The sequence below is a fragment of the Rhamphochromis longiceps genome, linkage group LG2 (genome assembly GCF_057381845.1).
Source record: "Rhamphochromis longiceps isolate RC_006_pf linkage group LG2, R_longiceps_female_GT1.1, whole genome shotgun sequence".
Lineage (NCBI taxonomy): Eukaryota > Metazoa > Chordata > Actinopteri > Cichliformes > Cichlidae > Rhamphochromis > Rhamphochromis longiceps.
Genome location: NC_140558.1, coordinates 36,836,344 through 36,862,660, shown reverse-complemented (window position 1 = coordinate 36,862,660; position 26,317 = coordinate 36,836,344). Strand labels below are relative to the sequence as shown.

Below are 26,317 nucleotides of genomic sequence, written 5' to 3'. Positions count from 1 at the left end.
AAAAGAGAGAAAGACAAAAGTGTGGTGACACACAAAAGAAAGTTCTTTGGCTGGATTCGAGGCACTGGGATGTAGTTTGCCTAAGTTTACAGCTCATGAATGCTCTTGAGTATACTCATACATCTGCAATGTCCAGTCCTGCAAACACATTTGTACTTGGAAGAAAGCCAGGGGACTTCTGTGGGAACCCAAAACAGACAAAAAGCTGACTGATTTTCAGTCTGGTCAGTTTATAAAATTAATTATAAAACTCAGAGAATATTTGTAATGCAGTTAAAAGATAATATTTATGACTAAACCTCTAAAAGTAAAACATGGAGCTATAAAGTGAAAAAAAGAAAATACTGAAATGGGTCTACAGTACCTGCTCAATGCTGGTGGGCGTCTCAAGTCTGAAGTACTTTGTTTCCACTATGGCTGCTCTCACTTGTGCTCTCAACTGTTCTCAGTCAAAGCTTTTTCTCTGACTCTCTCCTCCTCATCTACACCCCTCATCATTCTCTGCCTTCATGGCCTCCCCCCACCCCCTCTTTTTACTCTTTTTTTCCCTTCGTGCACTACAATTTTCTTTTTATTTAGCAAGCTTTCTAACTGGCCATCCGTGACCTTGCAGTTTGCACAGATTTTTTTAAGCTCAGATGTGTATTTATTAAAGACCCCTTCCACCTCTTGTAGCCCCCATTGTGAGATGCTGGAGAGAAATGAATGAGGCCTCATTTTGTTCTTATCCTTTAATGTGCTAAAGCGGGCAAAGTACCTTTTATGTTTCACAACATTTTTAATCTTTAAGGACAAAAAAATCTTAATTACTTTGCGAAGACCTTGACTTTATTAAAAAAACTTTCAGCTGAGATATGCGTGGGGAAATGATACGCTTTCTGTAACTTTTGAAAAGAACTGAAGATCTTTTATCAGAAACAAGTGCTCAGAATTGGATGTGCCCAGTCAGGGGAATTGCAGGATAAAATTCCTTCACTGTTACTTTCCAAAATACTATGTGTCAATACATTGCAGAACAGCAACACAACCTCTACTTCCACAGAGGTAGGTTATCATATTAATAGTGTTACATACTTATTGCATATGAAACTGGATACTGTGTTTCTTCTGAAAAAGAAAGCGTCACATTTGTTATTTGACGCTTTCTTTTTCAAAGTCAAATAACAAGTGCTTGCCTACTTGGTATAACTCTCAAATGCACACCTTAAAGCTGATAAACTGTAAGCTGGAGAGAAAATAATGTCTCACTAATTTAGAAGGTCTTCATTTAGTATGGTAAAAAGAGTTTGTTGCTCTATAAAAAGCCCTCCATGAAGCTGGGACCATCTTACTGTTCATCACTGATTAAGAAAACAAGAACAACCCAAGGTTTCTCCTCAGTACTGGTTCCAGGCTGACCTACTTAAGTTTAAAGCCTTTCTTTAACCATAACATTTTATTTTTGACAGACTTTACACTTTGTTCTATTTGTGTGTACAGTTTTATACTCTATATTTCTACTCTCAGTATATTTTTCATTGTGAACCTTTACATCCTGTTCTGCAAAGCACGTTTTTTCAATGCTGAAAAGTGCTATACAATAGAAACAGTGCTTGTAACAAATGTTTCTAGTTCTCAGTTCTTTGTTTAGTATTGTTCCCTTTCGCCTGTTTCTTCTTTGTGTGTCCTCCCCATGGTCCCTTGTGTGTAGTCAGTCATGTCTCTTTACCAATGTCCAGTTTGTGTGTCTTTGTCCATGTCTCTGTCTCAGAGTTAAGGCGTCCTGTTTTATTCTGCTAGTCTCTCGTCTCATGTGCACCATGTTCAGTTTTCCTTGCCTCATTAGTTTGATATGAGTTATATTGTGTCATGTTTCTTCCCAGGTGTGTTCAAACTGCCTCTCATCCCCACAGCTGGCCTCTCTTGTGTATTTAAAACCTCAGAATAGAGGGTTGTGCCTGTGTTCTTTGTTGTGTCCTCCATCACAGTTGTGCCCTCTGTGCTCTGCATTTCTTTACGGACTCATAGGCTAGTTAGTTCCTTACCTGAGTTTATGTATCCCATTGAAAGGCTTGTGTCCAAGCTGAAACTTGCTTTCAGTTTTTTTTTCTAGGAAATAAATCTTATTTCTCTAACCAAGTAATGAAACATTCAACCCTGTAACATTCTTACTTTTATTGGATTATGCTTATCTTTATGAATGCACCAGGCCAGTATCTAATGAGATTAGATACAAAAAATTTGGAAAGAAATGCACTGTCCCTGTTTCCTGGAATAATGATCTGTCTGTGTTCACTTGTCTGTCTGCTGAATATCGGTTGGAGTTTTTTCTTCACTTGCATTTTTTGTAACTGATGCTGCTCTCTTGGCCAGGTCTTTTTTGAAAAAGATATTTTAACTGCTATCAGACTTTGTCCTAGATAAAGAAAGGATAATAAAAACAGCCAACATGCTTTCACTCACCATTAAGGCTGTAGGAGTATGTTGTTGATTCTGATAATCTGCTAGATTTTGTTATTTTTCAAGGATTGATGAGGACATCTACAAAGCAGTTTTGCATAGCCTTTATATTGTGCTGCTGGGTTCCCGGTTGCATGTCTGGTGACCTCACAGCTTCAGACACAACTGAACCTGAGTAACCTAAGAGCTAATTTACTACAATTTTAAAAAATAATGAAGGAAATGACATAAAAATCTATTATTTCTAGTATTAATTATTCATTTTCAGTATTTAATTGACATACAGGTCCTATACAGTTGGCCAGGGGGTGCTGTGACACCCTCAGCACGAGTACTTCCCAGAGTCTTTGATGACATTGAGCAGAATGTTTTAGAATACCAGGCTACGAATAGAAATTTGGCACACTGGCAGTATAAATAGTGTGTAGATCACAATGTATATCAACACCACAGAATAGTGACTTAGAGGCTTATCAAAATATCTCAAAATTACCAAACATCAGTGAAGGATTTTCTAGTTTTCTCTTTCTGGAGTGCAGCCAGTAGCATAAACATTTTATCTTTGCTGTTCAGTTGCATTATAAATAAACTTAATGACAAACCTACCAAGACTGTTTTCACTTGCCATCACAGTACGAAAAGCGCAGATGTTACTGATCAGGTTAATGCTGAACATTAAGATCAGTCCCAAGTCCTCAAAGCTGAAGCAGGAATTAAACCATCAATCGTGATATTTTTTACACTTGAGGTTTCTGCTGTGATATCAGACAACAAAACCTGTCTGTACATATGTTAAAATATCATGCAGTTTGTCTTCACAGCCACTGGAATTTATGCATCTGTTCATGTAAAAGTCTGACTGAGATTAAAATCTTTTTAATAAGAGACCTTCACACTGATTTGTAGCGCCACATAGTGGTGAATCCTCGTTATTGCTGCTTCCTGACCCTTCACCCCGTTAACACCATAGATGGTAAAGTTCTGCTGTCTTTTCCCCCCAATACCCTATACTAAAACCTTACTTATGCCACTGAAATAAATAAATCCATGAATTAAATAATAAAGATTTCTTGCCACCAACATATTAAAACTATACGTCTCAACTGAATAAGTCATTATGTCAAAATTGTGAGTTAGGTGTCTTAAATGATCAGCTTACTAACCCAAACATGTGAGAAAATCAATCTAAATTGAGAAAATATCTTCAAATTTCGAGTTAGTAAATCGATTTTTTTTTTTTTTTTTTTTTAGATTTTAATCCCGTATTTAGAGTTTTTGGATGATATTTTTTCCTTTCTCCATATCCATACAATCCAGAGAGTTAGTAAGCAGATAACGTGCCTGACGTCTGCCACAATGATGTAAAACATTTTTTAATCTAAAAATTCAATTGATAGTTTAGAGCTATTTACAACTTTAATAAAGCTAAGACGTATTTTTTAAAATTATAATTAATATTATTTATTTTAGATATTAGGTCACTTAATCAAACGAACAAGACTTGTTACAAAAATTAAATTTAAAATTTGCAAAAATTACAAAAGTAGATATATCTCTTGATGTGTCGATATAATACACAGTATGTTATATTATGTTATATTATGTTATACTAGATTAGATTAGATTATAGAGGAAAATGCGCTGAAACGGATGTTTGCATTAGCCACAGGATGTTGTTACTAATCCGACACAAGAGAGGAAAAGCAAGCCACACTCGGGTTTTTCCGCGAAAAGCCACGAAGTGCAAACTCGTTCTACTGTAACTGTACTGAAGCTCCACCATTGGCTCCAACTGTCCGTCCGCCGGGGAAAGGAGGTGGTCGAGGAGGAGAGGTGTGTGGATTTGCTGAATGACGGCTCGGTGTGTGTTGACACTTGAGAACCGCTACAGCCTACGGGACATGCACAGGCCTACCTACGTTACATATCCACCTTGTAAAGATAAAAAGAAGCGTCTAATTCTTGCATTTAACATCGGGAAATGTTGATGATAGTGCGGGAACTGCGCGACGGGGCTACACGGAGTCGAGGCGGAGCGGACGTTTTCGCAGGTTGATGATCCTCTTTCGGCACCGAGGAGAAGAGCCAACACAAGTAAATACATGGTGTTAGTCTTTATAGGCGGTTAGGCAGGCTTGCATTAAAAGGAAGGATAGGCGGTGCGAGCTAATTCCTGGAAATATAGACCTCCGGCCAGAATGACACACGCTATGTTTGCAGGTTGGAGTTTATTCGCTGAAGTTGGGGCTGCGAGCAGCGTGTAGGAAGCTTGTGTGCCAGGAAAAACACCATCCGTCTTTCACGTTTGACAGATAACCAATCAAAGCTGTTATTCAAATCGGTGCTCTTATGTCAGCGACCTATATCTCATGCATGTGCGCCAAAAGCCCACAGTAGCCTCTCCGCCAGATCAGACAGCATGGGGACCAACGGGCTAGACAACCAAGCGCAGCCGTCCGACAGAGAGTCACGGACGGAACAGCCGGCTCCAGGTCCTCAGATGGAGCAGAGGGATGCCCCTCAAGACCTAGACACGAGAAAGCATGACCAGGCGGACGGCAGCGAGGGTAAAATCGTGAAGGAGGACAGTAATACGCAGCTGATCGAGACCGGCTGCAAGCCACCCCTCACGCCGGGTTCCGACTTCGAGGCTAGGGTGCAGGTAGAGAAGCCCGGCCACGGAGCTGGCTTCGTCCCACCCGAAGGTGGTTTCGCTGGCTGGCTGGTGGTTTTTGCTGCAACCTGGTGCAACGGGTCAATCTTCGGAATTCACAACTCCTTCGGGATCCTGCACATGATGCTGGTGAAGGAGCACACAGACCCTGAAGACCAAACATCCCAGTTCAAAGTGGGTGAGTAAGTACTATCTGAGCAGTATCTCTCTGCTCAGGTGGGCTGGAGCTGAAGCCACAAGTGAGCTGGTGGACAGGAGTAGAGAATCTTGATGCACATTTGGTTTATAATTATAGGATTTTTTTTAAAAGTGGAACTTAGAGCTGTGGAAGTGTCATTTAAAGCACAATTACTATAATAAACATTTTAACATCAACTTTATATTAATTTACAGGATGTTTATTTTAATATGTATATCACTTTAGAAAAAAGTGGAATAACTTAAATTCCCAGTGGAACACTAAACACAGTAATGAATAAAACAAGTGCCCCACCAGCAGGTGTAAAGTATGCTCATTGCTGCATTCTTATTTTTGAATTATTATTTTCTTCTCTTACTCTGAAATTGCTCCTTACATCCTGTTGAAATCTCTTGTTTTCCAAAGCACCAGCATTCTAATGAGTTACAGGCACTTAACTGAAAAAGCACCATAGGCACTTGTTAACTATTCATTAAGGCTGTCTGTTTATCCACAACACAGTTTGCTACAATGGGTCCTTTGATAAAGGTTTCCTTAATGATATAGTGAGCACAAAGGACTGAATATTTGTGAACATTTGCACCGGTACTGAGCTGATATTGGAGTGCTGTTTTTTTCTTGTTATATTTTCCCCTCTTGGTTCCCAACAACCAAACAAAGACAAAAATTTTAAGCTATTTACCACAATATCATTGAACATTTGGCCAGAACAAAGCTGTTTTGTTAAATATCAGCCAGGGTGGTAGTAGACAGATAATTGCAGTTAGCGAGGCCGATATTGGTCCATACGAATGTCTGACCCATGCATTGCTGGACCAGTATGGACAGACTTGTTAGAGTCCCCAAGATGCACATGACTAATGATTAAAAATCCTGCGATAGATATGTAAATCAGGGATATTGCTTCTGCTTGTAGTATTTAATACAATCTAACAGGTAGTTATTATTAGAGTCACATCATTACCCTACCCACTTCTCCCATTTCAACCATTCTGTTTAGGATCATAAGCTTTCATTACTAAATGGTCAGACTATTTCTCTATCCTTATTTACTGTTTGCGCTCAGCTCCCTGCAACGGGAAAGGCACTATACAAAGCAGTCAAGGATATCAGTCTTAATAAAGAAATCACTGATGTTCATTTACAGGAATGTGACAGTTCAGTCTTGTTGTTGCAGATAAATTAGTCCCCAGAAACAATGGGCCTGGTGCTACTCCAATTGTTTGCAGGAATCTGACATTTTCTTGTGCCTGCAAGTCCAGTAGAAACATTTCTATTCTTCAGTGAGTTCACAAAGTCAGCGTCCAATTTGTTGCTAATGAAGCTCTGGGCTTCTGGGTAACCGTGGCTTCTAGCTTTGTGCTTGTTAATCTTGTTAACAAATACTGACTAAAGGAGTAATCATGGGAATTCTTGTTTGGGGGGAGAAGAAAGGGACCCTCCTGCCTTTCTTTCTCCTCCTCCCCTTCCTCATTGTGAAAACCGTGAAAGCTGCTTCTGCAGTGTACTGATCCATACAGAGAAATGTTTTGAGCTCGGGAATCATGTAACAGGAGTGGATGTTTTTCTTAAAATCCTCGTCAGTTCCCGCAATCACATGCAAAAGTTAAGGTCACAATGTGGGAAGGGATTATGGCACTAATGCTGTTTGCTGGAACAAATGTGAACCTTTATTATTATTATTGTAAGTATAAAAGCAATAGGGGGGCGGGGCGGTATAGGAAAGACATCTTATTTATTAAAAGAAGCTGATGGAATTTTATACAGGATGTTTATATTCTCTCTTCCCCATTTTTTGACATATTTAGGATTTCATCTCCAGCATTTTCTTGGGTTGAGCTCATATGTGAACAGATTAAGTGAGTAGGCTGAGACCTGACCTTTTTACCTCAGCAGCAGGAAAAAAGCACAGGGGAAGAGCTTAGCTACAATAGCTATGATCTTAAAGGCTTCTTTTGAGATATCCGGTCTAAATTCACACGTGTACAACATTTTAAAAGATGTCAGACTGCTCAATAGAAAAAAAGCAAAGGACCATAAGGGATAACAAAAGGCTGGATATAATGAAATCATACTTAGAGATCACCATTAGGCCTTGCTGAGGTCTTTTATAAACATCGAGGAGTAAACAAGTGAGTTTCAGAATACCGTAGCAGTATCGAAGTAGGGGTTGAGAACAGTAGGTACTTTAAATTTTTAATGACGGCGAGGTGTGGGTTATGAGTCACATATGGTAATGATTTGCTCCGTGATTAACATGACACCTTTACTCATTTTTTTCCCAGTTGTTACCACAAAAATGTTGGTAAACTTGTAAAGTGAGTGCACGTGCCCGGCACACCTTTCTTTTGAAAATGGAAGGGGGGGGGGGTGCTTTCATAATCAGCGAGGGGTGAGCCCCCAGTCAGGTGGTGTGCGGATGAACGTGGCTGCACCGAATGTGGGAGGAAAGTTCAAAATGCAGCCGGCACTGTTTCAGCTGCAGCAAAGTTGGCAAAGAGGGAATGTGTGTGAAGGGGCAGAAGAAAGGGACTGAGTGAGGAAGGAATTAATTTTTCATTGAAGCCTAAAACTATTTCCATCTATGTGCCACCGTGAAACGGAGCAGGAGGAAAATTGTGATGAGAAAAAAAGTAGCTCATCAAGTTCTACTTGTTTCTAAGCCTAAAGTTGGTTTACTTACTGAGCGTTATGCACTTTATTCTCTCACAAGAATACTTAATGACTCTGTAGTAACTATACCAGTAGGCTATGGTATCTGTGCGAATGTGAGAAAACATCTGATGACTCCAGCTGCAGAAGCCTGTTGGCTTTAGTCACCTACATTACATCAAATCCCGCTAGCTTGAATGTGCTGTGCTTCACAAATCTACAAATCAACAGAGAGAAATGCAGTGAAATGATTCTTGGGGACTTAAACATCGCCTGGATTTCTTCATCATGCACTCTTAAAGAAAGATGACAAAGAATGCGAGTGATTTAACTCAGATATTTATCATTCCTACCACAGTAAGCTCTGGCATGTCTAGACTCATGTCTGCCTCATGCACTGACCACATCTACACTAATGGCACAATAATGGATCTAGTAAGTGTAATAGCAATGACCAGAATCATTAGGTCACAGATTCTGCTTCAAAGACTTATGATGTAAGAAATTCACAGGGGAAAAGAACACACCGAGTGAAAGATTCAGAAATTACATTACGCTTGTTCCTGGATATCTTACAGACTGTTCTAGACAAGCATGCACCGATAAGAAAACTCACTAACCTATTGTGAGCAGTGCTTTAGCCCTGTGGCTTGATGTGGAGCTTAGCTAAATGAAGAATGCTGCAATAAAACTGAGAGAAAATAATAGAACAAACCACGTCATTTTTAGAAACTAAATCTGGAAAGATTGAAAACACAAGCTCAGTTAACTAAAGCATGAGTGTATTATAGAATAGTTTTACTGACATGTTAGGCACATATATCTTTGTTCATTGAGTCTAATTGTGTCAAAACCCACTATGTATGTAAATAAATAAATATGTAAATAAACTGTTTTTTAAACAAATGGAAATCAATAAAAGCCACGATGCGAATAACTTGGATAGCAAACTTTTTTGTTGAACCAACTGAAGAATTTATCAAGAATTGTATATGATTTTTAGGCTTTACTTGAAAGCAATACAAATATAGGAGGTTAAAACTTGTTTCTCTGCACAAATGGGCTACATAACCTTGATGGTAAATGAATAAGGATATAGCCGATTGCACTTTTGAACTGTTGTCATATTATTAACTTTAGTCTGAAAGAAACAATTTCCTCTCAAAGCCAACGGTTTTAGCCTTTATAGCAGGTAACTGTTATTCTTCTATCACTGGCCTTGACGGCAGCTCAAAATCTTTTTATCTTAGCATAGAAAACTGATGCCTCGTTACATTAACCGCTAGATGTAAAATGAAAAATGGTGACGCTTTCTTGCGTGACGTCAGTGCTGATTTCAATATAAGGAACATTGAACTATAACTGAAGTACCTTAAAGCTTATATTTTCAGTGTAGATGCTGGTGGCTAAGTTACGGTTATTCCGCTAAGCCTGCAGACACAAAGGGATCGAGACCGGTCGGCAATCCCCAGAAACCTCTGGTTGCTAGGGAAAATTTGTGTTCCTCTAAGTTTTTGGAAGTGACATTTGTTGAAACTGATTGAGTTGGGAGCTGCATCAGAAAATTCCTTACATTCGCTTTGGTTGCTAGCAGATTGCTGGTCCCTCCTAATTTTCATGGAAGAGACTGACAGTGTGTAAACACTCGCTAACTACTAGCCTAGCAGTATTACAACTTAAAAAAATACAACCAAAAAACAGAAATGGAGCGGATTCACCTTCAAAGTTCAAAGTGTGGTTTGATCCTTTCAGGATCAAGTCAGGAAATGTTTGCTTTAGTGGCAGAACCACACTTCCTTATGGTGCAGTGCTTACGGACAAGTTGGTGTCTTGTCTGGATATGACTTCAGGGCAGGTCCAGCTTTTAGGTGTCAGTCTGGATAAACAGCTTACCTGGTCCTGTCACACTGATAGGATTGAAGCCAAAATGAGTGGCGCAGTATCTGTGGTAATTATGCGGTAGGTAGCTCAGTCAGACAGATCAAACAATTACTGGGTTTATCTCATCTTGACTATTGATCAGCTGTTTGCGTAGAACAAGGTTATGTGTTTAGCAATTTGTTGTTTATCCAGGGTAAGTGTAGAGGGCCTGCTGTTGGATGAAAGTAGGGGACACACTTTAGTTTTCTTTCATTACATTTCAGCTGTTGCTACACCGGTTATTATTAATAAGAACTGCTAATATCGAGCCCCAAAAAAGCTTAAAAAGTTGATTCCTTTTTACTAGTCAAAAATTAATTGCCCTGTCACCTGTAGTCTAATTTATTGCTAGATTTCTCTTAATTTAAGTGATTTCTTGGGTCCATTTAAAAAATTACTCGTGATGTTTTGTTCCTGGTTCAAAGACTTTGAGACAAGCTTCTGCCAGATAGGCTCCATTAGTAATGCTGCAGGTAAAGGAGAGCCTTTTTAACTCAAACATCATAATGTTTATGCATTCATAACTTTAAGTGTTGAAAACCCTGAGAATACTGAAATAACAGGGACATTCACACTCACTGGCCTGGACGTTGGAAAGTATCTGAAGATTAAAAGCAGCCATTCGCTGCATGCTGACAATATATAGTTAGGAATAACTACAACAAGCCAAAACTAGCCAACAAGTGAGAGGCATTAAAGATGTTTTACTAAACTGCTTAAAGCTGTCTTCCAAATATTGAGTTGTGCTTCATCATATCTCTGTTTTCTTTGTGTGACCTTGTTGTGCATTATTTATCTTGGCCATCGTTAGCAGTCAGGTAAAAAAAATACCTTTTAAACTCTGTTTCACTTTAAACTCATTGATTCATTGCTTAAAGGCAACGATGGCGTCTTTATTGAAAGTCTTTCTAATGTTAAAAAGCCTTTAACAGAACATTAAACATGGGGAAGAATGAAGTGCAACATATGCTTATAACATTTGTATACACAGTGGTTGGAGAAACTGGGGAAACCTTCAAAGACAATGATTCCAGGTTTATCTCTGTGTTTCTTCAGTGGCTAGTTGTTCATTATTTTAGATGTGCTTAATAATCATTGTTGGATTTTCTCAAAAACATCAAAAACAAGTGAAGTAACACAATAGTCTGTCTGCCAAGAACATGTCTTAAACCATTAACGTAGGGCTGTGCTCTTGGTAGGTAGTGTGTTATTGTTTTTCCCCTGCTCCAGATTTCTCCAGGACAGCTGGAAATCTTAGGTTGGCAGATCAGGGTGCAACGAGGCATTTTTAGCATTCCAGTGGACAGTGGAATGGGTTCAGGTTGGAAAAAGTTTCTTCAAACTCCATGCGCTTATAAAAAGGTATATAAAGATGTGTACAAAGAGTATTTATTGGTTGATTTTGGTTAGTTTTAGGCATTTTTTTCTGTATTTAGATAGGATGAGGTCCATTTAACCAGGCGCTTGGCTCTGGACCCTTCTACTGATCACAATTTAGCCTATGGGGTATGCACCCTAACGACTAGGACACCAGTGTCCCCTCAATACCAAAATGCATCTGTTTATAGAGGATGTTGCAGAAACTATCATTTCAGTTCAATCCAATTAATTTCAGTTGTACTACTACGCTGACACATGACAGAGTAAAATCTCCGCAAAACACATCCATTAAAAAAAATAAAAAGGATTACCCCTTTCAGCTTTATTAATAGTGTCAACACAAGCAGTTTGCACTTACTCTCAGCCTGAAATATGATGCGATTTGTAAACATCAGAGGGAATGGTTGACTCAAGGAGCATCCTGATAGCTTTGCTGTCAGAGCTCATTTATGGTCTGAGCCTGAGCTGTTTGAAGAGACTCCTGGTTGATCTGTGACAGATGGGCCTCCACATGCCTTCTGCTAGCAAGCCTTTGCGAACTGTGTCGCCTCACCTGTTGTACTTTCTATATTTGTGCTAACACAACATCCTTACCATTCTACTGTCTTTATGATACAAGCAGTGTTTTCTCATTCTTTAAAATGAACATTCTGTCCTTATTATGGACTTTAATCTTTAACTTGGTATGGTATTAATTATTATAAGATAAAAATGACTGATTTAAAGGTGACTTTTATGCTTATCTTCATCTTCACAGTGTTGTTCTTGGACTCTACTGTAGTATTCGTGGATGATTCACAGTTGATTCACAGTTGATTCACATGGGCGACCGTGGCTCATGGGGTTGGGAAGCGTATCTGTAACCGGAAGGTCGCTGGTTCGATCCCCGGGCTCTCTGTCCTGGTCGTTGTGTCCTTGGGCACTTTACCCTACCGCCTACTGGTGCTGGCCAGAGGGGCTACAACTGTAGCTACCTCCACCAGTGAGTGAATGAATAGTGGTATTGTAAAGCGCTTTGGGTGCCTTGAAAAGTGCTATATAAATCCAATCCATTATTATTATAGATGATTCAACATGTTTGATCTAATACTGGACATTGGTGCGGCTTGTAAGTTTGTGCACTGCCTGCGTTTGAAGAAGTTTTAGCTCTTTTCTGGCTAAATTCAAGCCAAATATCTCATGATTGACTGACTGACCACATTAGGGATATGTGCTCTCATCATATAGATATAGAGTAGAAAAAATGCTCTGAATCTGTGCATTTGGAGCAGTTTGAAACCTGAGCTGGATCATAGGGATTACTCGTACATAATCAAAAAACACACTGCTGGATCGTAGCAGTGTAAAGCAATGTATTTGTGTTTTTCAGTTTATTATGTTGCCTCAGCACCTGCTAAGAGCATTTTATGTTACCTTGAGGGACAAAAATACCTATGACTATTGTTTCTTTAGGAGTACGTCCCCCAAGACGCTCTCAGAAACAGTGTGATGCATTGTTTAGGTTCAGCAGCATTTCCCCGTGTCTGCGTCAGCCGTGGAAAATATCGTCAGAAAGCATTTGAACAGATGTGTTTTTGATTGTTTGGGCTCACTGGCTCAGAAACAATAATTTTGAGCTGAAAGCAGCAGTGCGCTGCATTCGCAGTCGTCTAAGCGGATGGTTTCATACACTGCGGGATACATTGGAAGTGAAAGAAAATGTCATTGGTGCTTCTCAAAGCAATGAAAACAAAAACAACAGCAAGGGATCTTTCCAAGGACAGTGTCTTTGTTATTCTGGAAAACCCACAGACCATATTCTGAGCAGTTTCCCTTCAAAGTATCGTACTTTCTGCCCCCTTAAACAAGGGGACTAATGACCTATTATTCCTACTCTAGTCATTTGATATGAATCCTGATATTCTCAAATTAAGACTGAAAGTAGGCAGTTAAACGTCATTATTTCATTTCAAATCTGGTGCTGTGGACAACAAAATAGTGTCAGTTTCTCATTGCACTACAGCTGCTCATAAAAAAGGATCTGTGAACCTAATAATTTAGTAACTGCAGTGTAGGTAATTTAATGCCTGGTTAAATTTCAGCTTTGTTATGAATGGAGTAACAGGGCCTCTGTGATATGAATGACTTAATTTTAGTGTACCTTTTAGCTGTCATATATATGGTTGTCTAGGATGGCTACACATGACACAGATTAGACTAGACACAGTTATGTAAATATACATTTTAATTACATAACACATAGAAGAAATCCACAAAACACAGTTGTCTTGCATGCATATATTACAGCTTAGCATAAAGCATGCTGAACTCATTAGTCTTATATAAACTTCTTATTATATAAAACCCAACTGCATTTTTCTGCCTTAAGTGTTCTTACTCTAACATAAATATGGGTCCTATAGAGTATGCTGCTTCTTGTCAGACTGCATCAATCATGTTAAGAGATGGAAGCTTGTTAACCCCCTTCTTTGCTACCCCACACAAACAGACATCTTTTCATTTGGCTCCAGTCTCCCTCACTGTGTTCTTTTGCTTTTGTTTGAAAGTGTTTGGACCTAATCCCCTCTAATGAGCACAGTGCACTCAGTTGTTGTGTCAGGACACAGGGAAATGGGGCTTTGTTGTGGGGCTGGCCAGAATATAGAGTATGCTGTAAGGCAGTGTGACACGGGCCTGTTGTTTTGACCCTCTGATTTCACATCGGACCTTTTGGTTTGTCATGTCCAAACTGTTATTGGTGCAATACTAGCACTGCAGGTGCTAGAGCCATTAAAAAAAGCAATACTGGAACTACATTATAATGCCAAACTGACCAATTTGAGTGTTATAAAACACTTTACATCTCTGTGTCAGATATTGGGCTTTCCAAGAATGAGTCTGCAAGAAACAGCATGCTAGCAGCAGTGCATGTCCAGATGGGAACGCCGCAATCACTAGCTGAGATTGGTGAGATTAAGTTAAGAGCCTGTGGTATTTTCCAGACAAACCAGCTGGACATCTAGTATTGAACAGAAAAAAGGAAAAGTATTACAGGTGGTAGCTTAAGTGGTCTTAGGAGCTACATCAGTAAGAAATAATATCTGAAGCTGAGGAAATGCAGTGATTCAGCAATAGAAACACTCATAACTATCAGCCAGTTCACACTTTTAGGTAACTTAAAGGGCACTGTTTTTATGTTTTTATGTCTCACTACTTGCAAATTCCTCAAAGTATGCTATTTAGAATTTGACTGGACTAGAAAAAGTCTCACCTTGAGCAATAAAGCATAATTTAAGCATCACAGCCTACCTATGTATTATAGTGGACCATTTATGATGGTCATTTATGATATACTCATTTGTAATATGAGTATATCACTATCCACTAGAGCACCATTGGGAGGTGGTGGAACAGGAGATTCACAGTATGGATGTGCAGCAAGTGTGTGATGCTATGATGTCAACGCGGACCAAAATCCTGTTTCCATCACCTTGTTGATTCTGAGTCTAACCCAGCACTGCAAGGTAACAAAGTGACTAGTGAATGTGTATCAAAAGCATTTAATATATTATACTATTAAATCTACTGAAATTGTTATTGAGGATGTAGATTCCACCTATATGGCTGGGTGTATGACCCCCCTCCCCTTTTTTCCATTTAATTTGAAAGAATAAACTGTAGAAAGACTCGAGTAGAGTCCTGTGCTTTAATCGTACTCTGTGTACCAGAACATGTATTACATGTATAGTATAGTACATAGGGTTACATAGTGTCCACATTTAAGACTATTTATACAGTGGTGCACAGCTCATGTTTCACTCTGAACTCAGTGTGTGTGTGTGTGTGTGTGTGTGTGTGTGTGTGTGTGTGTGTGTGTGTGTGTGTGTGCGTGCGCTTAGGTACATAAATCCTGCCATCAGGCTGTTTAGTAGTCTCTCTGGTCTCATTTCTATTGGACTGTTGTGTGTGTGTGTGTGTGTGTGTGTGTGTGCGTGCGCTTAGGTACATAAATCCTGCCATCAGGCTGTTTAGTAGTCTCTCTGGTCTCATTTCTATTGGACTGTTGGACCAGTGTGACCCAAGGCCCAGACACCATGGTAGACATCAAAGCTACCTTTGCTCCCTCAGGGACTGGATCCAGACATGTGTTTGTTTGTACTACAGGGTACGCGGTGTCTCTGCTAGAGAAATCTGCCTCGTTATGTTTTAACACTGCATGCTCTACAGGCCAGAACTATCCACTTTGATTCACTTTTTGATCTGCTTAATCACCATGAGAAATCTTATAGAGCGTGTCTGATCTACATGATGCAAGTGTAGACACAATAATGAGTAGAGTTACATAAATGTATATTAATAGCAAATCACATCAGGTGGTGAGAGAGTCACAAAGACAGAGAAGAAAAAACTAGTGTGCAGCATACAAAGCTTTGTAGTTTTTCAAAGCTTCAGGAAATCTTGTGGGCAAAATTCTTATTGTCTGGGTTAATTAATACCTACTGTATGGGGCATTTAAAGGCAAGACTCAAAATGCTACACATGTTTACTTTGAGCGTGGCTGCTGCTGAGGTCAGGTGGCAGATTTGCAAACAGCTTGCAAGCTCTCAAAAACTTTAAACAAAACATAAAGATTTGCATAGAGGCCCAGGCATACGTGCATGAAGGCCATGTTGTTTTTCAGTGATGCCTTTTTTAACTTTTATGCAATAACTTCTACACGTGGAAAAAATTATGTTTTAATGGTCAAGGACTGCACACACTGATCTTTGCTTTGTGTACAAACAGATATAACAGTGTCTTTTATTTACTTTAGGTGATAGGTATAACACCTGAGATTTCCACATGCTTCTGATGATGAATTCTTTCTTCTCTCAACTTCCTCTCCAGCCTGGGTTGGGGCCCTGGCCATGGGCATGATCTTCTTCTGTTCACCTGTGGTCAGCATGTTCACAGACCACTTTGGCTGCAGGAAGACGGCTGTGAGTGGGGCGGCACTGGCTTTTATAGGACTGCTCAGTACATCGTTTGCAAAGTAAGACATGTTTGTCAGATACGTCCTTTGAAAATATGAATGAAACCATGTAAAATTATATGCTAAATCAGGGGCTCTAGATGTTTTGCCCTTTTAGGCCTCCAAGAGGAAATTTTGTGGGTAAGGTAAACCATTATGAGCTTGCACATGAAAAACCCATGTGGGCCCCATGTCGGCTAGCCCATGTGGTCCTCTGTGAGAGTTTTCTGTGGACAACCTACACTGGGTTTATTTATTATTATATTTATGCTCGTTTTTCTTCCTGATGTCCTTTTTTTTCATTGTAGTTCCTTGATCCTTCGTTACTTCACATACGGCATATTGTTTGGCTGCGGCTCCTCCTTCACCTTCCAGCCCTCGTTGGTCATCCTGGGCCACTACTTCCGCCAGCGCTTGGGTCTGGCCAATGGTGTGGTGACGGCTGGTGCCAGCCTCTTCTCTATGGGCCTTCCGGTGTTACTGAAAGAGGTGGTGGAACCTTTGGGCCTCAGCAGAACATTCCAGATCCTCAGCGTCTTCATGCTGATCCAGGCTCTGCTGGCGCTAATGTTCAAGCCTCTGATCCCTGCTGGGGGAGACATGGGCCCCCAAGGAATAGGCCCCGACCATGCCGAATCCCAAACTCAAGCTAATGCTCAAAGTGGAGGCAGGTGGAGCAGGGCGATAACCACCATCAGGAAGTACTTCAATTTGCGTGTGTTTCACATCGTCACATACCGAGTGTGGGCATTTGGAGTGGCTACAGCTGTATTGGGCTATTTCGTGCCATATATCCATCTGGTAAGAACATAAGATAGGCAAGAAGTAATTGTTTCTAAATGGTGCTGCTTTATAAATATTTACAATAAGCCCAGTTTTTATGTGAATAAAGAAAGCACTGTTTAACAGCCTTTCAGTTATTTCTGCTGTGGTAAAACATTCCGACCTCTTTATTTATATTATGCGCTTACACAAAGAGCATTAGAGATCAGTGGGGTTCCTAATCATGGGTTTGATGTAAAAATGCTTTTTCTCAGCTGACACTGGAAATGAGGGGGAGTGAGATTGATGTCAGAGCCATACTGTTGCACTGTGGGAGGTCTGGTGCCATTCATCTTCTGTAGGCCTTTTGGAAAGAGGGCAATTGAATGCATGTCAACTGAGTAAATGAGCAGTGGCTGAACATCGCCTTTGTCCCTCTCAATAAGGATAACAGAGTTTGTCACAATAGCTTCTGTGAGGAACAGCACTCAGTTGCCAGGAGTTAATTGTGCTCTTCTTAATTTTTTTTCTGCTTCAGTGTACAACCTTTGAAAAAGGTTGCCCAAAGGGAAAATCTATAATTTAAATATGTCATGTTGAAGCCAAAGAGCTTGACAGTAGTTTACTAACTACTAACTAAACTACTCAGCTAGAGAAGCCGAAAGTAAAAGAAGTCCATTTATCCATTTTGTTTACATCCACAAACTCAAGTATGTTTTCAAAGTCTGAACTCTGATTGAATTTGGGGTGTGATAATAAGATAGTAAAAAATGAAGATGGAGTGTTAAGTTGCTGTGAAGTTGATCTCCCTCTATCCAGATGTCGGATGTTCCAGCTCCGGCCTCCCTCTGTCAGGCCTGTTGTTTCAGGCCCGGGCCCAGATGTAAACACTGCCCCGGTCTTTGTATTGGCTCGACCATCTCAGGAAACCTCTCCTGTATGGCCTCTCTGTATCCCTAAACATACCTATCCTATGGCCATTGATGAATGTAGACCTTCAAAGCAGAGCAAATATTTCACAAGGACCAGCATGTTCAGGAAAGACTTCAGAGGGCGGTTTCATGTTTTGGATCTAATTTGGGGGTCACGGCTAATGGGAGCAGGAGGCTCTGACCTATATGCGTTCAGTCTTCCTGCTCCGCAGTTCCAAAGGTCTGTTGATGTGGACATTTTGTTAATGTTTGAGGTTGATTAGGGGTGAAGGATGAACAATTCCACTCCAACAAATGCTGAGTGTAATGTTTTCTCGGCAATGAAGAATACGGTTCATGAGCACGTTGTATAATATCTTTGTCATTATATGCACGATGGACTTTTACGGACTAACAGTGTCCACAGTAATGATTCTGTCTTATTGTGTCTCTCAGATTAATTTTGTAAAAGAACAGTTCAAGGGCACTGAAAAGGAGTGGGTGCTCCTTGTTTGCATAGGAGCATCATCAGGGGTGGGACGCCTCACTTTTGGAAAGATCGGGGATCTCATTCCTGGTCTACGGAAAGTCTACATGCAGGTGAGGGAATTATTGAAGCTCTAAAATTTATGCAGACTGCTTTTCTTTACTGTTTGGTCTGTTTTTGGGAAAACCTAATGCACTTCACAGTGGTAAGTGTGCCTGTCAAAAAGTGGTTTTTATAAAATTTGCCTCATTCACCCACACAAGCACTTTTTTTAAATGCTTTTCCTTACTATGTAAGAGTAACTCAAACAGTCCCAGACCATCCCACTACCATCACCATATTTGACCGTTGGTATGATGTTACTTTTCTGAAATGCCAGATGTAACGGGACACACGCCTTCCAAAAAGTTCAGCTTTTGTCTCGTCAGTCCACAGACTATTTTCCCAACAGTCTTGGGGATAATCGGGATGTTTTCTGGGAAAACCTAGATGAACCTTTATGTTCCTTTTGCTCAGCAGTGGTTTTCATCTTGGAGCTCTGCCATGCAGGCTTTTTTTTGCCCAGACTCTTTCTTATGAAGTCATGAACACTGAGGCAAGTGAGGCCTGCAGCTCTTCGGATGTTTTTCTGGGGTCTTTTGTGACCTCTTGGATGAATCGCCGCCGCGCTCATGTGGTAATTTTGGTCAGCCGGCCACTCCTCGAAAGTTCCCCACTGTTCCGTGTTTTTGCCAGTTATGGATACTGGCTCTCCCTGTGGTTCACTGGAGTCACACAGTTTTAGAAACAGCTTTATAACCTCTTGGGAGTTTTCACTTATTTTGATTCTCATTTGTTCCCGAATTCCTTTGAATCGCACTATGGTGTCTGGCTTTTGACGATCTTTTGGTCAACTGCTTACTTTGTCAGTCCGGTTCTGTTTAAGTGATTTCTTGATCGAGAACACGTGTGGCAGTAATCAGGCCTGGGGACTCAGCTTTCCAAAGATGTGATATACAACAGTTAATTTATGTAATAATTCGCTTAAAAACGGCATTTTGTTTTTACTTGTGTTTACATTTGTGTACATATGTACATATGTTTGATGATTTGAAACATTTAAGCGGGGCAAACACTTTTTCACACACCTGTGTTGTTTGTTAGGCCCAATTTTACTAAAATATTTATTTTTATTACCTTGGTGAAATTAGAAATTCGTTTTTATTAATGGCTTAATGGCATTATGTTTCTCTGGAATGAAAAACAGACTTGCGAACACAAGGGGAATTACATGACTGGATAATGTCAGGTTCCTTGTCTATTTTCCAGGAAATAGACAAGGTGATGTGAGAGCAATTTGTGCAGTGAATACAAACAGAAGTTGCCATTTCCTGCACGTGCGGCTTCTGCTGAATGCAAAACACAGGGATCCATTGTTTTGACCAGTAAACTCGTTCAAGCAGCTCACTAAGCAAAGGGGCACGGAGTTACGGATTAATTAAAATATAAAAACAACTTTGAAGTTGTGGGACATGCATACTTAAAATGTGCTGATCTGTGATATCAAGCAAAGTATTTCTAAAGCTTCATTTGCAGTATTAGTCATATAAAGAATTTCCTGACAGTGTGGCGGTGAATATTAAAGAGTCTAGTTATGCAAGAGTCTTTTATAGAATGAAATCCAGTATGTTTCTTTTGTCCAAGTGTTGAACACACTTAGTGAACAGACAGCTTTATATCTTTTATATTTTTCATAATCATTAACATGTAGTTTATTAATCAGATTGATGACGGCACCGGTGCACTCAGGTGAATTACCATAGTAAATGTAACTATGATGCTGAACTTTGCCTGACGGAGACGTTAGATGAGAGCGATGACACAGGAAGAGTCCTGAATTGGAAAAATTAATTCAAAAATTCTTTTATGTTGTTACCACAGAAATACACTTAATTTAAATAGTATTTCACAGTAAGGACCAACAGGTCTTACCGAGCCAAGTGGTAAGACTTACTCATATCAGAACTTTGTTTTTCTGCATATTTAAAGTATGTATGAGAACATATCAGGACTTTTTATCGTTCATGATCAATTTCTCTGGCAGACAAAGTACTTTTTATTTTCTCAAATAACTTTACCTGACATAAATATGTGTAGGTGGAGCCTGTAGATGGAGGGTGTGTCCACTTGCACACGTAACCATATCTGCCTGAGGCCAGATTTACATGCATGAACAAAGGCAAAAAGAAAGCAATGTGAGCCATCTGACTGACTGCATTTAACGCATATTTATCTGTCAAAAAGAATGTTAGGAGAGCATCAAGACATTCAAAGCTTGTTTATGGGTTCTTGCTGTATTTTGCAGGTGGTCTCCTTCATTGTTCTTGGCCTGATGTCCATGATGATTCCTCAGTGCTCGATGTTCGCCGGGCTGGTGGTCGTGTGTGTGTTTCTGGGACTGTGTGATGGATGCTTCCTCACCATGATGGCTCCCATAGCTTTTGAGCTTGTCGGGCCCATGCAAGCCTCGCAGGCTATAGGTTACCTTCTAGGCCTCATGTCTATCCCTATGACTGCGGGTCCACCTATCGCTGGTAAGAAGCTATATATGTGTGTGTGTTTTCCACTTTTTGAATAGCGCAGATATATGTTATTTACACATCTGTGCTATGCTTGTTGGCAGTAGGGATGCACAATGAGCTGAATTATATTAGCAGAGAAAAACCTTGGACGTGGGTACAACTAATGTAATTAGTAAACGGAAAAAGACAAATGCACAGCAGGACAGGTTATACACTGGTTTGTGTTTAGAGATGGTTGGGCTCATGGCCAGCCACTGCCCGTCTCCAAGGATTTGTGTTCATGAAAAAGCACACACAGTACTGATCTTCGATCTGCGTTCTTTTGTTCCGCTCGCTAATAAAAAAATAATACCTAAGAACACTAGTCGCAGCACGCTGCTGACTCAGGCATCTTTTGACTTTATCTCAACAATCTCTTTTGCCTCTCACACATACCAGAGCTGCTTTTACTACACAACTTTCTGACTTCCTGACAGCTTTTTCCTGGCCTTTGTAGCCTCAGCCAACATACTGAAACTCTTAGATGTCAAATGCTAAATGTACTTTTTTAAATGAAGAGTCATGCTGTCTGGCAGGGTTTTTTTTTTTTTATTTCTTTAAAAGAGATTTAGTTTTCAAAATAATCTTCACTTCCTAATGACAGATTTTTGTTTTGCATTGCAGTATTAGAGACAGCAGTGCACTGACATAGATCGATAGCATATCCAAAGCTATGCCAGCAATATTGGTGCAACCAATAATCCTTCTTACTGTAATAATACATTACTATGCACCTCTTTTATAGTGTGGTTAAACAAAAAGAGGCATTATGACAGTATATACCTGCAAATTGTTCAACTAAAAAAAAAACCTGCTAGTTGTAGCCTTGCTGTATCCATTTCTTTTGCAAAGTCTTGTTTTCATAATCAAGATATAGGAGATCCAATTTCATCTTTAATGTTTTCTATTCAATAATCAGAAATTTTATTTTAATTTTGGGCACTTGTCTTTTTTCACAATTGACCAGAAATCCAGGAAACAAGACAGAAAATAAGGAATTCTTACTGTCAAATTCCATGAATTTTACAAAAATGAACAGCCTTGTTTCTTGGCTTTCTGTCTCCTTTGTTAGCGAACAGTATCACCAAAAAGTAATATGAACAGGCGGTGCAGGTGGGATGTTAATTTAAGAGATCAGACTGCACTACTTGAGAATGCACACTGTGACCTGCATGCAGAGAAAGTGTCTTTTTTATTGACTTATGGTTACTGGAACCAAAGAACTGTGTTAGAGGAAAAACTGAGGGGCTGCACCAGGCCCCATGATAAGAAAAACAAATATTAGTTTGAATTGTGACACATACAGAGCCTTCAATTGGAGTCCAAAGATAAAACATAGTTGGAAATGAGCACATTGGGGCCCCTTTAAGCCACAAAAACAACCATAATAACAACCATACTATAGAACATAAAAACGGTTCGTTTATTCTAATGCTTAGTTAGCATTAAAGCCTACAAGCAGACAAACTGAAACTAAGGAACACTGTGTTTATGAGGCTTGACAAAGCTTATTGTCTTCTAGGCCCAGAGCTGTAGTTAAAAAAAAAACCCCCTGCTCTTTTCTCATGTGTCCTTGAGGCCCAACAAATGTGGATTTCCTTCCTCATATAATCTTTGCACACCCTGGTCTGTAAATGGTTTGAATACTGTATTGTTTACTACAACGTTTGGTAATTACAAATCTTTTTCTTCACTGCCTTCGTCAACACACGGCCTGTCTTTGCTAGTGTGCGATGTCCACCATCTGCCGGGCAGCGGAGTAGCTTAAATGCATTGCAGGATGTGGAAGAGGGTGTACATTTATTTCACTGTGTGTATACACAGTATAAACAAACTGGGAATCTGCTTGATCTAAAGCAGATGTTTTAATCTTTCCATTCGCATTTTGCTTCCTTACCTCCGCTGCACAGGTCTCCTGCATGACTATTTTGGGAATTACACAGTGGCCTTCTCCCTGGCTGGTGTGCCTCCGATGGTGGGGGGCGTGGTGCTGTTCTTTGTGCCCCTGATCCACCACAGGCTCCAGCGAGGTCAGGCATCACCAGAGGAGACCTCCACAACTGCCCACATGTTGCCCAGCGCCCCACCGGCCGAGGAGCCCAAGAGCTGCTCCAATGGAGACATCCTGCCCGGCTATACAGATGTAGAGACACACATCTGATCGCATCATACAAAGGTTAGGCACATCGTGTATGTGAAAACATACATGTATGCAATAACGTCTAGATATTCCAATTCCTTCTAAAACATATTGCATATACTGTTTTTCTCAGGGATTCAGCCCACCAGCACCTTTTCTCATCCATAATCTGTCCTCCACCTAACCAGAAGTCTCAACTGTGGATTTCCTGTTGGCTGATCTTTAACCTGCAACCCTCCAAGACCCCCCTCTTTGGCTGTTTTCTTTCTTTTTTTTGTTTAATGCGAAGAGAAGTTGACAATGCTCTGGCGACAAGTCACGGAGTGGATGAAAAGAGGGCACATTAGCGTCGGAGGTGGATAAAAGCAGAAAAGCACAACGTAGTCTAATCTAGTCGTTGTAACACATACCTCCACGAGGAACTAAATGAAGACTAAAAAGCTGTCTTTCTGATTTTATAGCATTTAATCGTGCTACCTTAGCTTTTGAAGCTGTAAAAAAGATACACTTTTATTTTTAGATCTTCTGAGAAGAAGAGGTATATAAAATAACAACTAGTGAAGGGATAAAGTCAAAATGTCTTTATGTTGTACCTCAAACATCTGATTTCTTTTTAACACAATGTGTTTTATTTAGTATGTGTAGCTAAAACATGGTTATATCTTAAATGATTTGCAGCTTTGCTGTATTCGGCTCTGCGCTTCTGTCTGTGTTTTCTGCTGTTACAGCTACAAGAGAAGCATGCGTACTGTTTGTACATGTCACAGGAGGTAACAGATATTGCCAGCAGATACAATCCACCTCAGCTCAGCTGCACATGAGTTTTAGACCCTGGCGTCACTGTGTGTTCACACTCCGCTGTCTAAAACGTAAGCAAAATTTCTTCACCAGTCTGCCTGCAAGGAGGACGTGTGTAATTGTGGCAGCTGTTGATTCCACTGATTCATATGCAATGAACCTTAGTGTTTTTGACCTGTTACCAGTTTTCAGTGTTGGGTCAGTGACTTTTCACCACCACAGTTAATAGAGGGTATTTCCTCCTGAGTCTGTAAAGCATAAATGTTTGCTTTTTTTCTCACCAAACGAAATTTTTTTTTAGCAGGGTGCTACACAAATCTGAATTAACTGTGTCTGACACAGCTTTGAAAAATAACTGACAACAGTTTTGTGCTTTATAGGTGTGGAAAGAGTTGGAGTCAAGCAGTAGTTATGGGAACTTAATGGCTGTGAAAAACATAGACTTTATTCAACTTTGCAAAAGGCATTTTGTTTGAAAGTGTATGTGTGTGTGGTTGCCTAGTGATCTTAGTAAGGACTAGTTTGAGTTTCACATCCTTTCTGCCTGTTTAAAGGTTATGATGTGGCCTAAGGATTGTTTACAAGAAGGTTATGGTTGGGGTGTTGGTTTGGATGGTTAGGGTTAAAGATAGGGATGATGTCAGTGATCTTCCTCACAAAGATAGTCATGCATCCTGTGCGTGTGTGAATCTGCATTTAATATTAGAGGCATTTATTTAATATGAAGCTAAGTTGGGGTCTGTTGATGAAGAGGGGGCAGAGATTAAAAACTGCCAAATGGCCCAAGCCCTCATCAGGCCGTCTCACAGATAATCCAGCCAGTTTGCTGCTTTAATTTAGCATCACTACGATGACATCACTAGTTGTTTTTGCAGAAATGGACCACTTACCTCTGCGCTTTTAGATTGCAAGTTCTCCTGAACGACAGACTTCAGCGAACAGACGTGAAGTAGAGCTGCAATAATCAGCTGTTTGAGTTACACAATTCTACGTGGTTCTATGCATAACTGAATCACAAAGGGGGGAATGCCGTGGCATTCAGCTGGCGTTTCTTTGTTGGTTTCCCCTCCTTGCTTTCACTGCCATTACTCAGTCCGCTCCTGCTTGACAACAGATCAGAGCATAAAAGCTGCACAAACCTCACTGCTGAGTGTAGTTTTTATATGGACAAATGGTTCTGGATAGGAAACATACACCTGTACCTCAGTAATTACACAATCCTCAGCAATCCAGTTGAACACTTCGACATTCTTTATTATTTTTTAACGTTGCTGTTCTGTGTTGAGATTTTTCTTTTTTTCTGTTACAGTCTGAGAGCCACAAAACTGCCAAATGTCTGTTGTCAGTCAGTCTCGCTTCTTCCAAAACAGTTGGTGCGTAAACGTTTTTAACAGATCTTCTGCCTTCGTATCCGTTTACTCTGTTGTTTTCAGTCCTCAGCATTCCCGCTCTTCCGACACATTCACTGATCGTTGTCACCGTGAGTTCTCTTCATGAAATTGTCTTCAGCTGAAGAAATGCTGTTATTTAACTGTCAGATATACTTAATAAGATGGAATAAAGGAATATAAACAGTTTATATGCGCAGGTTGGGAAGCAAAATCACACGTCTCTAGTTTGAGGTCTAAGGCTTTGTTAGATTTTATTGGCAGTGCAAACGGTTGTTTACATAATTTGCAGCTGCTGCTGGCCAAAAAAAAAAAAATGGTGGTAATTAAAAATGATGGGTTTACACCAGCCATATAAATGAATGGTTTAACATGATATCATCCCTCCATGCAAAGCCTCTTTTACTTAACTAAAACAGTCACCAGCTGCCCAACAGATTTTGTAATTAAGTATTATAAATGATTTCAGGAGATGCTTCTAGAAGTGCAAATTCAGCGTCCTTATAGAGTTGGTTTATATTTATATGAAGTGCATCCACCCATATGTAAATATGAAATGTAATGAGGCAAATTCTATTATATAAACTATCTTTTTTGTGTACACTGTCAATTCCACTGCTGCTCAAACTAGGGGCCTGTGTCATTTATATTCCACCACTGGTAAAAAAAAATTAGATAAAGCTAATGTCGCAACATTATGTCCTCTTCGGTGACCCCCCAGTTGTGAAAAGTGATTTTTCTTTATGCACCAATTATATCCGTCCAAACAAAATGTAATAGATTTCTTTTTTTCAGTTTTTAGCATGTCATTGACTGTGAAGATACATTTTTTGCTTTTTTTCTTAATTTTTAGTATGTTGGCATCATGTTAGTGTTTTCCAAATCACACTTTTGAAGACAAAAACAAGACATTTGAGTCACAGCAGAAACCTAAATTATGAAAACTTGCCTGCCTTACATTTACCTATACACGTGAT

General features: G+C 39.9%; 1 protein-coding gene across 2 annotated transcripts; it reads left to right on the top strand.

The window, feature by feature from the left end:
• The first annotated feature begins 4,122 nt into the window (after window positions 1-4,122).
• On the top strand, window positions 4,123-24,834 carry slc16a2 (solute carrier family 16 member 2). Of its 2 annotated transcripts, XM_085426397.1 has the most exons (8): window positions 4,123-4,533; window positions 4,660-5,291; window positions 16,131-16,275; window positions 16,563-17,055; window positions 18,384-18,527; window positions 20,759-20,987; window positions 22,925-23,190; window positions 23,288-24,834. In XM_085426397.1, exons 2-7 carry the CDS (start codon window positions 4,859-4,861, stop codon window positions 23,173-23,175), a joined length of 1,695 nt encoding a protein of 564 aa, XP_085282523.1. In that variant the 5' UTR covers window positions 4,123-4,533; window positions 4,660-4,858; the 3' UTR covers window positions 23,176-23,190; window positions 23,288-24,834. The 2 variants fall into 2 exon arrangements, with proteins under 2 accessions (XP_085282523.1, XP_085282514.1); XM_085426388.1 differs by having other exon boundaries at window positions 4,123-5,291.
• The last annotated feature ends 1,483 nt before the right edge of the window (window positions 24,835-26,317 follow it).

Coding starts and splice junctions, on each gene's coding strand:
- slc16a2 (XM_085426397.1), top strand. CDS start 4,859: ATGGGGACCAACGGGCTAGACAACCAAGCGCAGCCGTCCGACAGAGAG. Junction 5,292..16,130: donor AACATCCCAGTTCAAAGTGG/GTGAGTAAGTAC, acceptor CTTCCTCTCCAG/CCTGGGTTGGGGCCCTGGCC. Junction 18,528..20,758: donor TACGGAAAGTCTACATGCAG/GTGAGGGAATTA, acceptor TGTATTTTGCAG/GTGGTCTCCTTCATTGTTCT.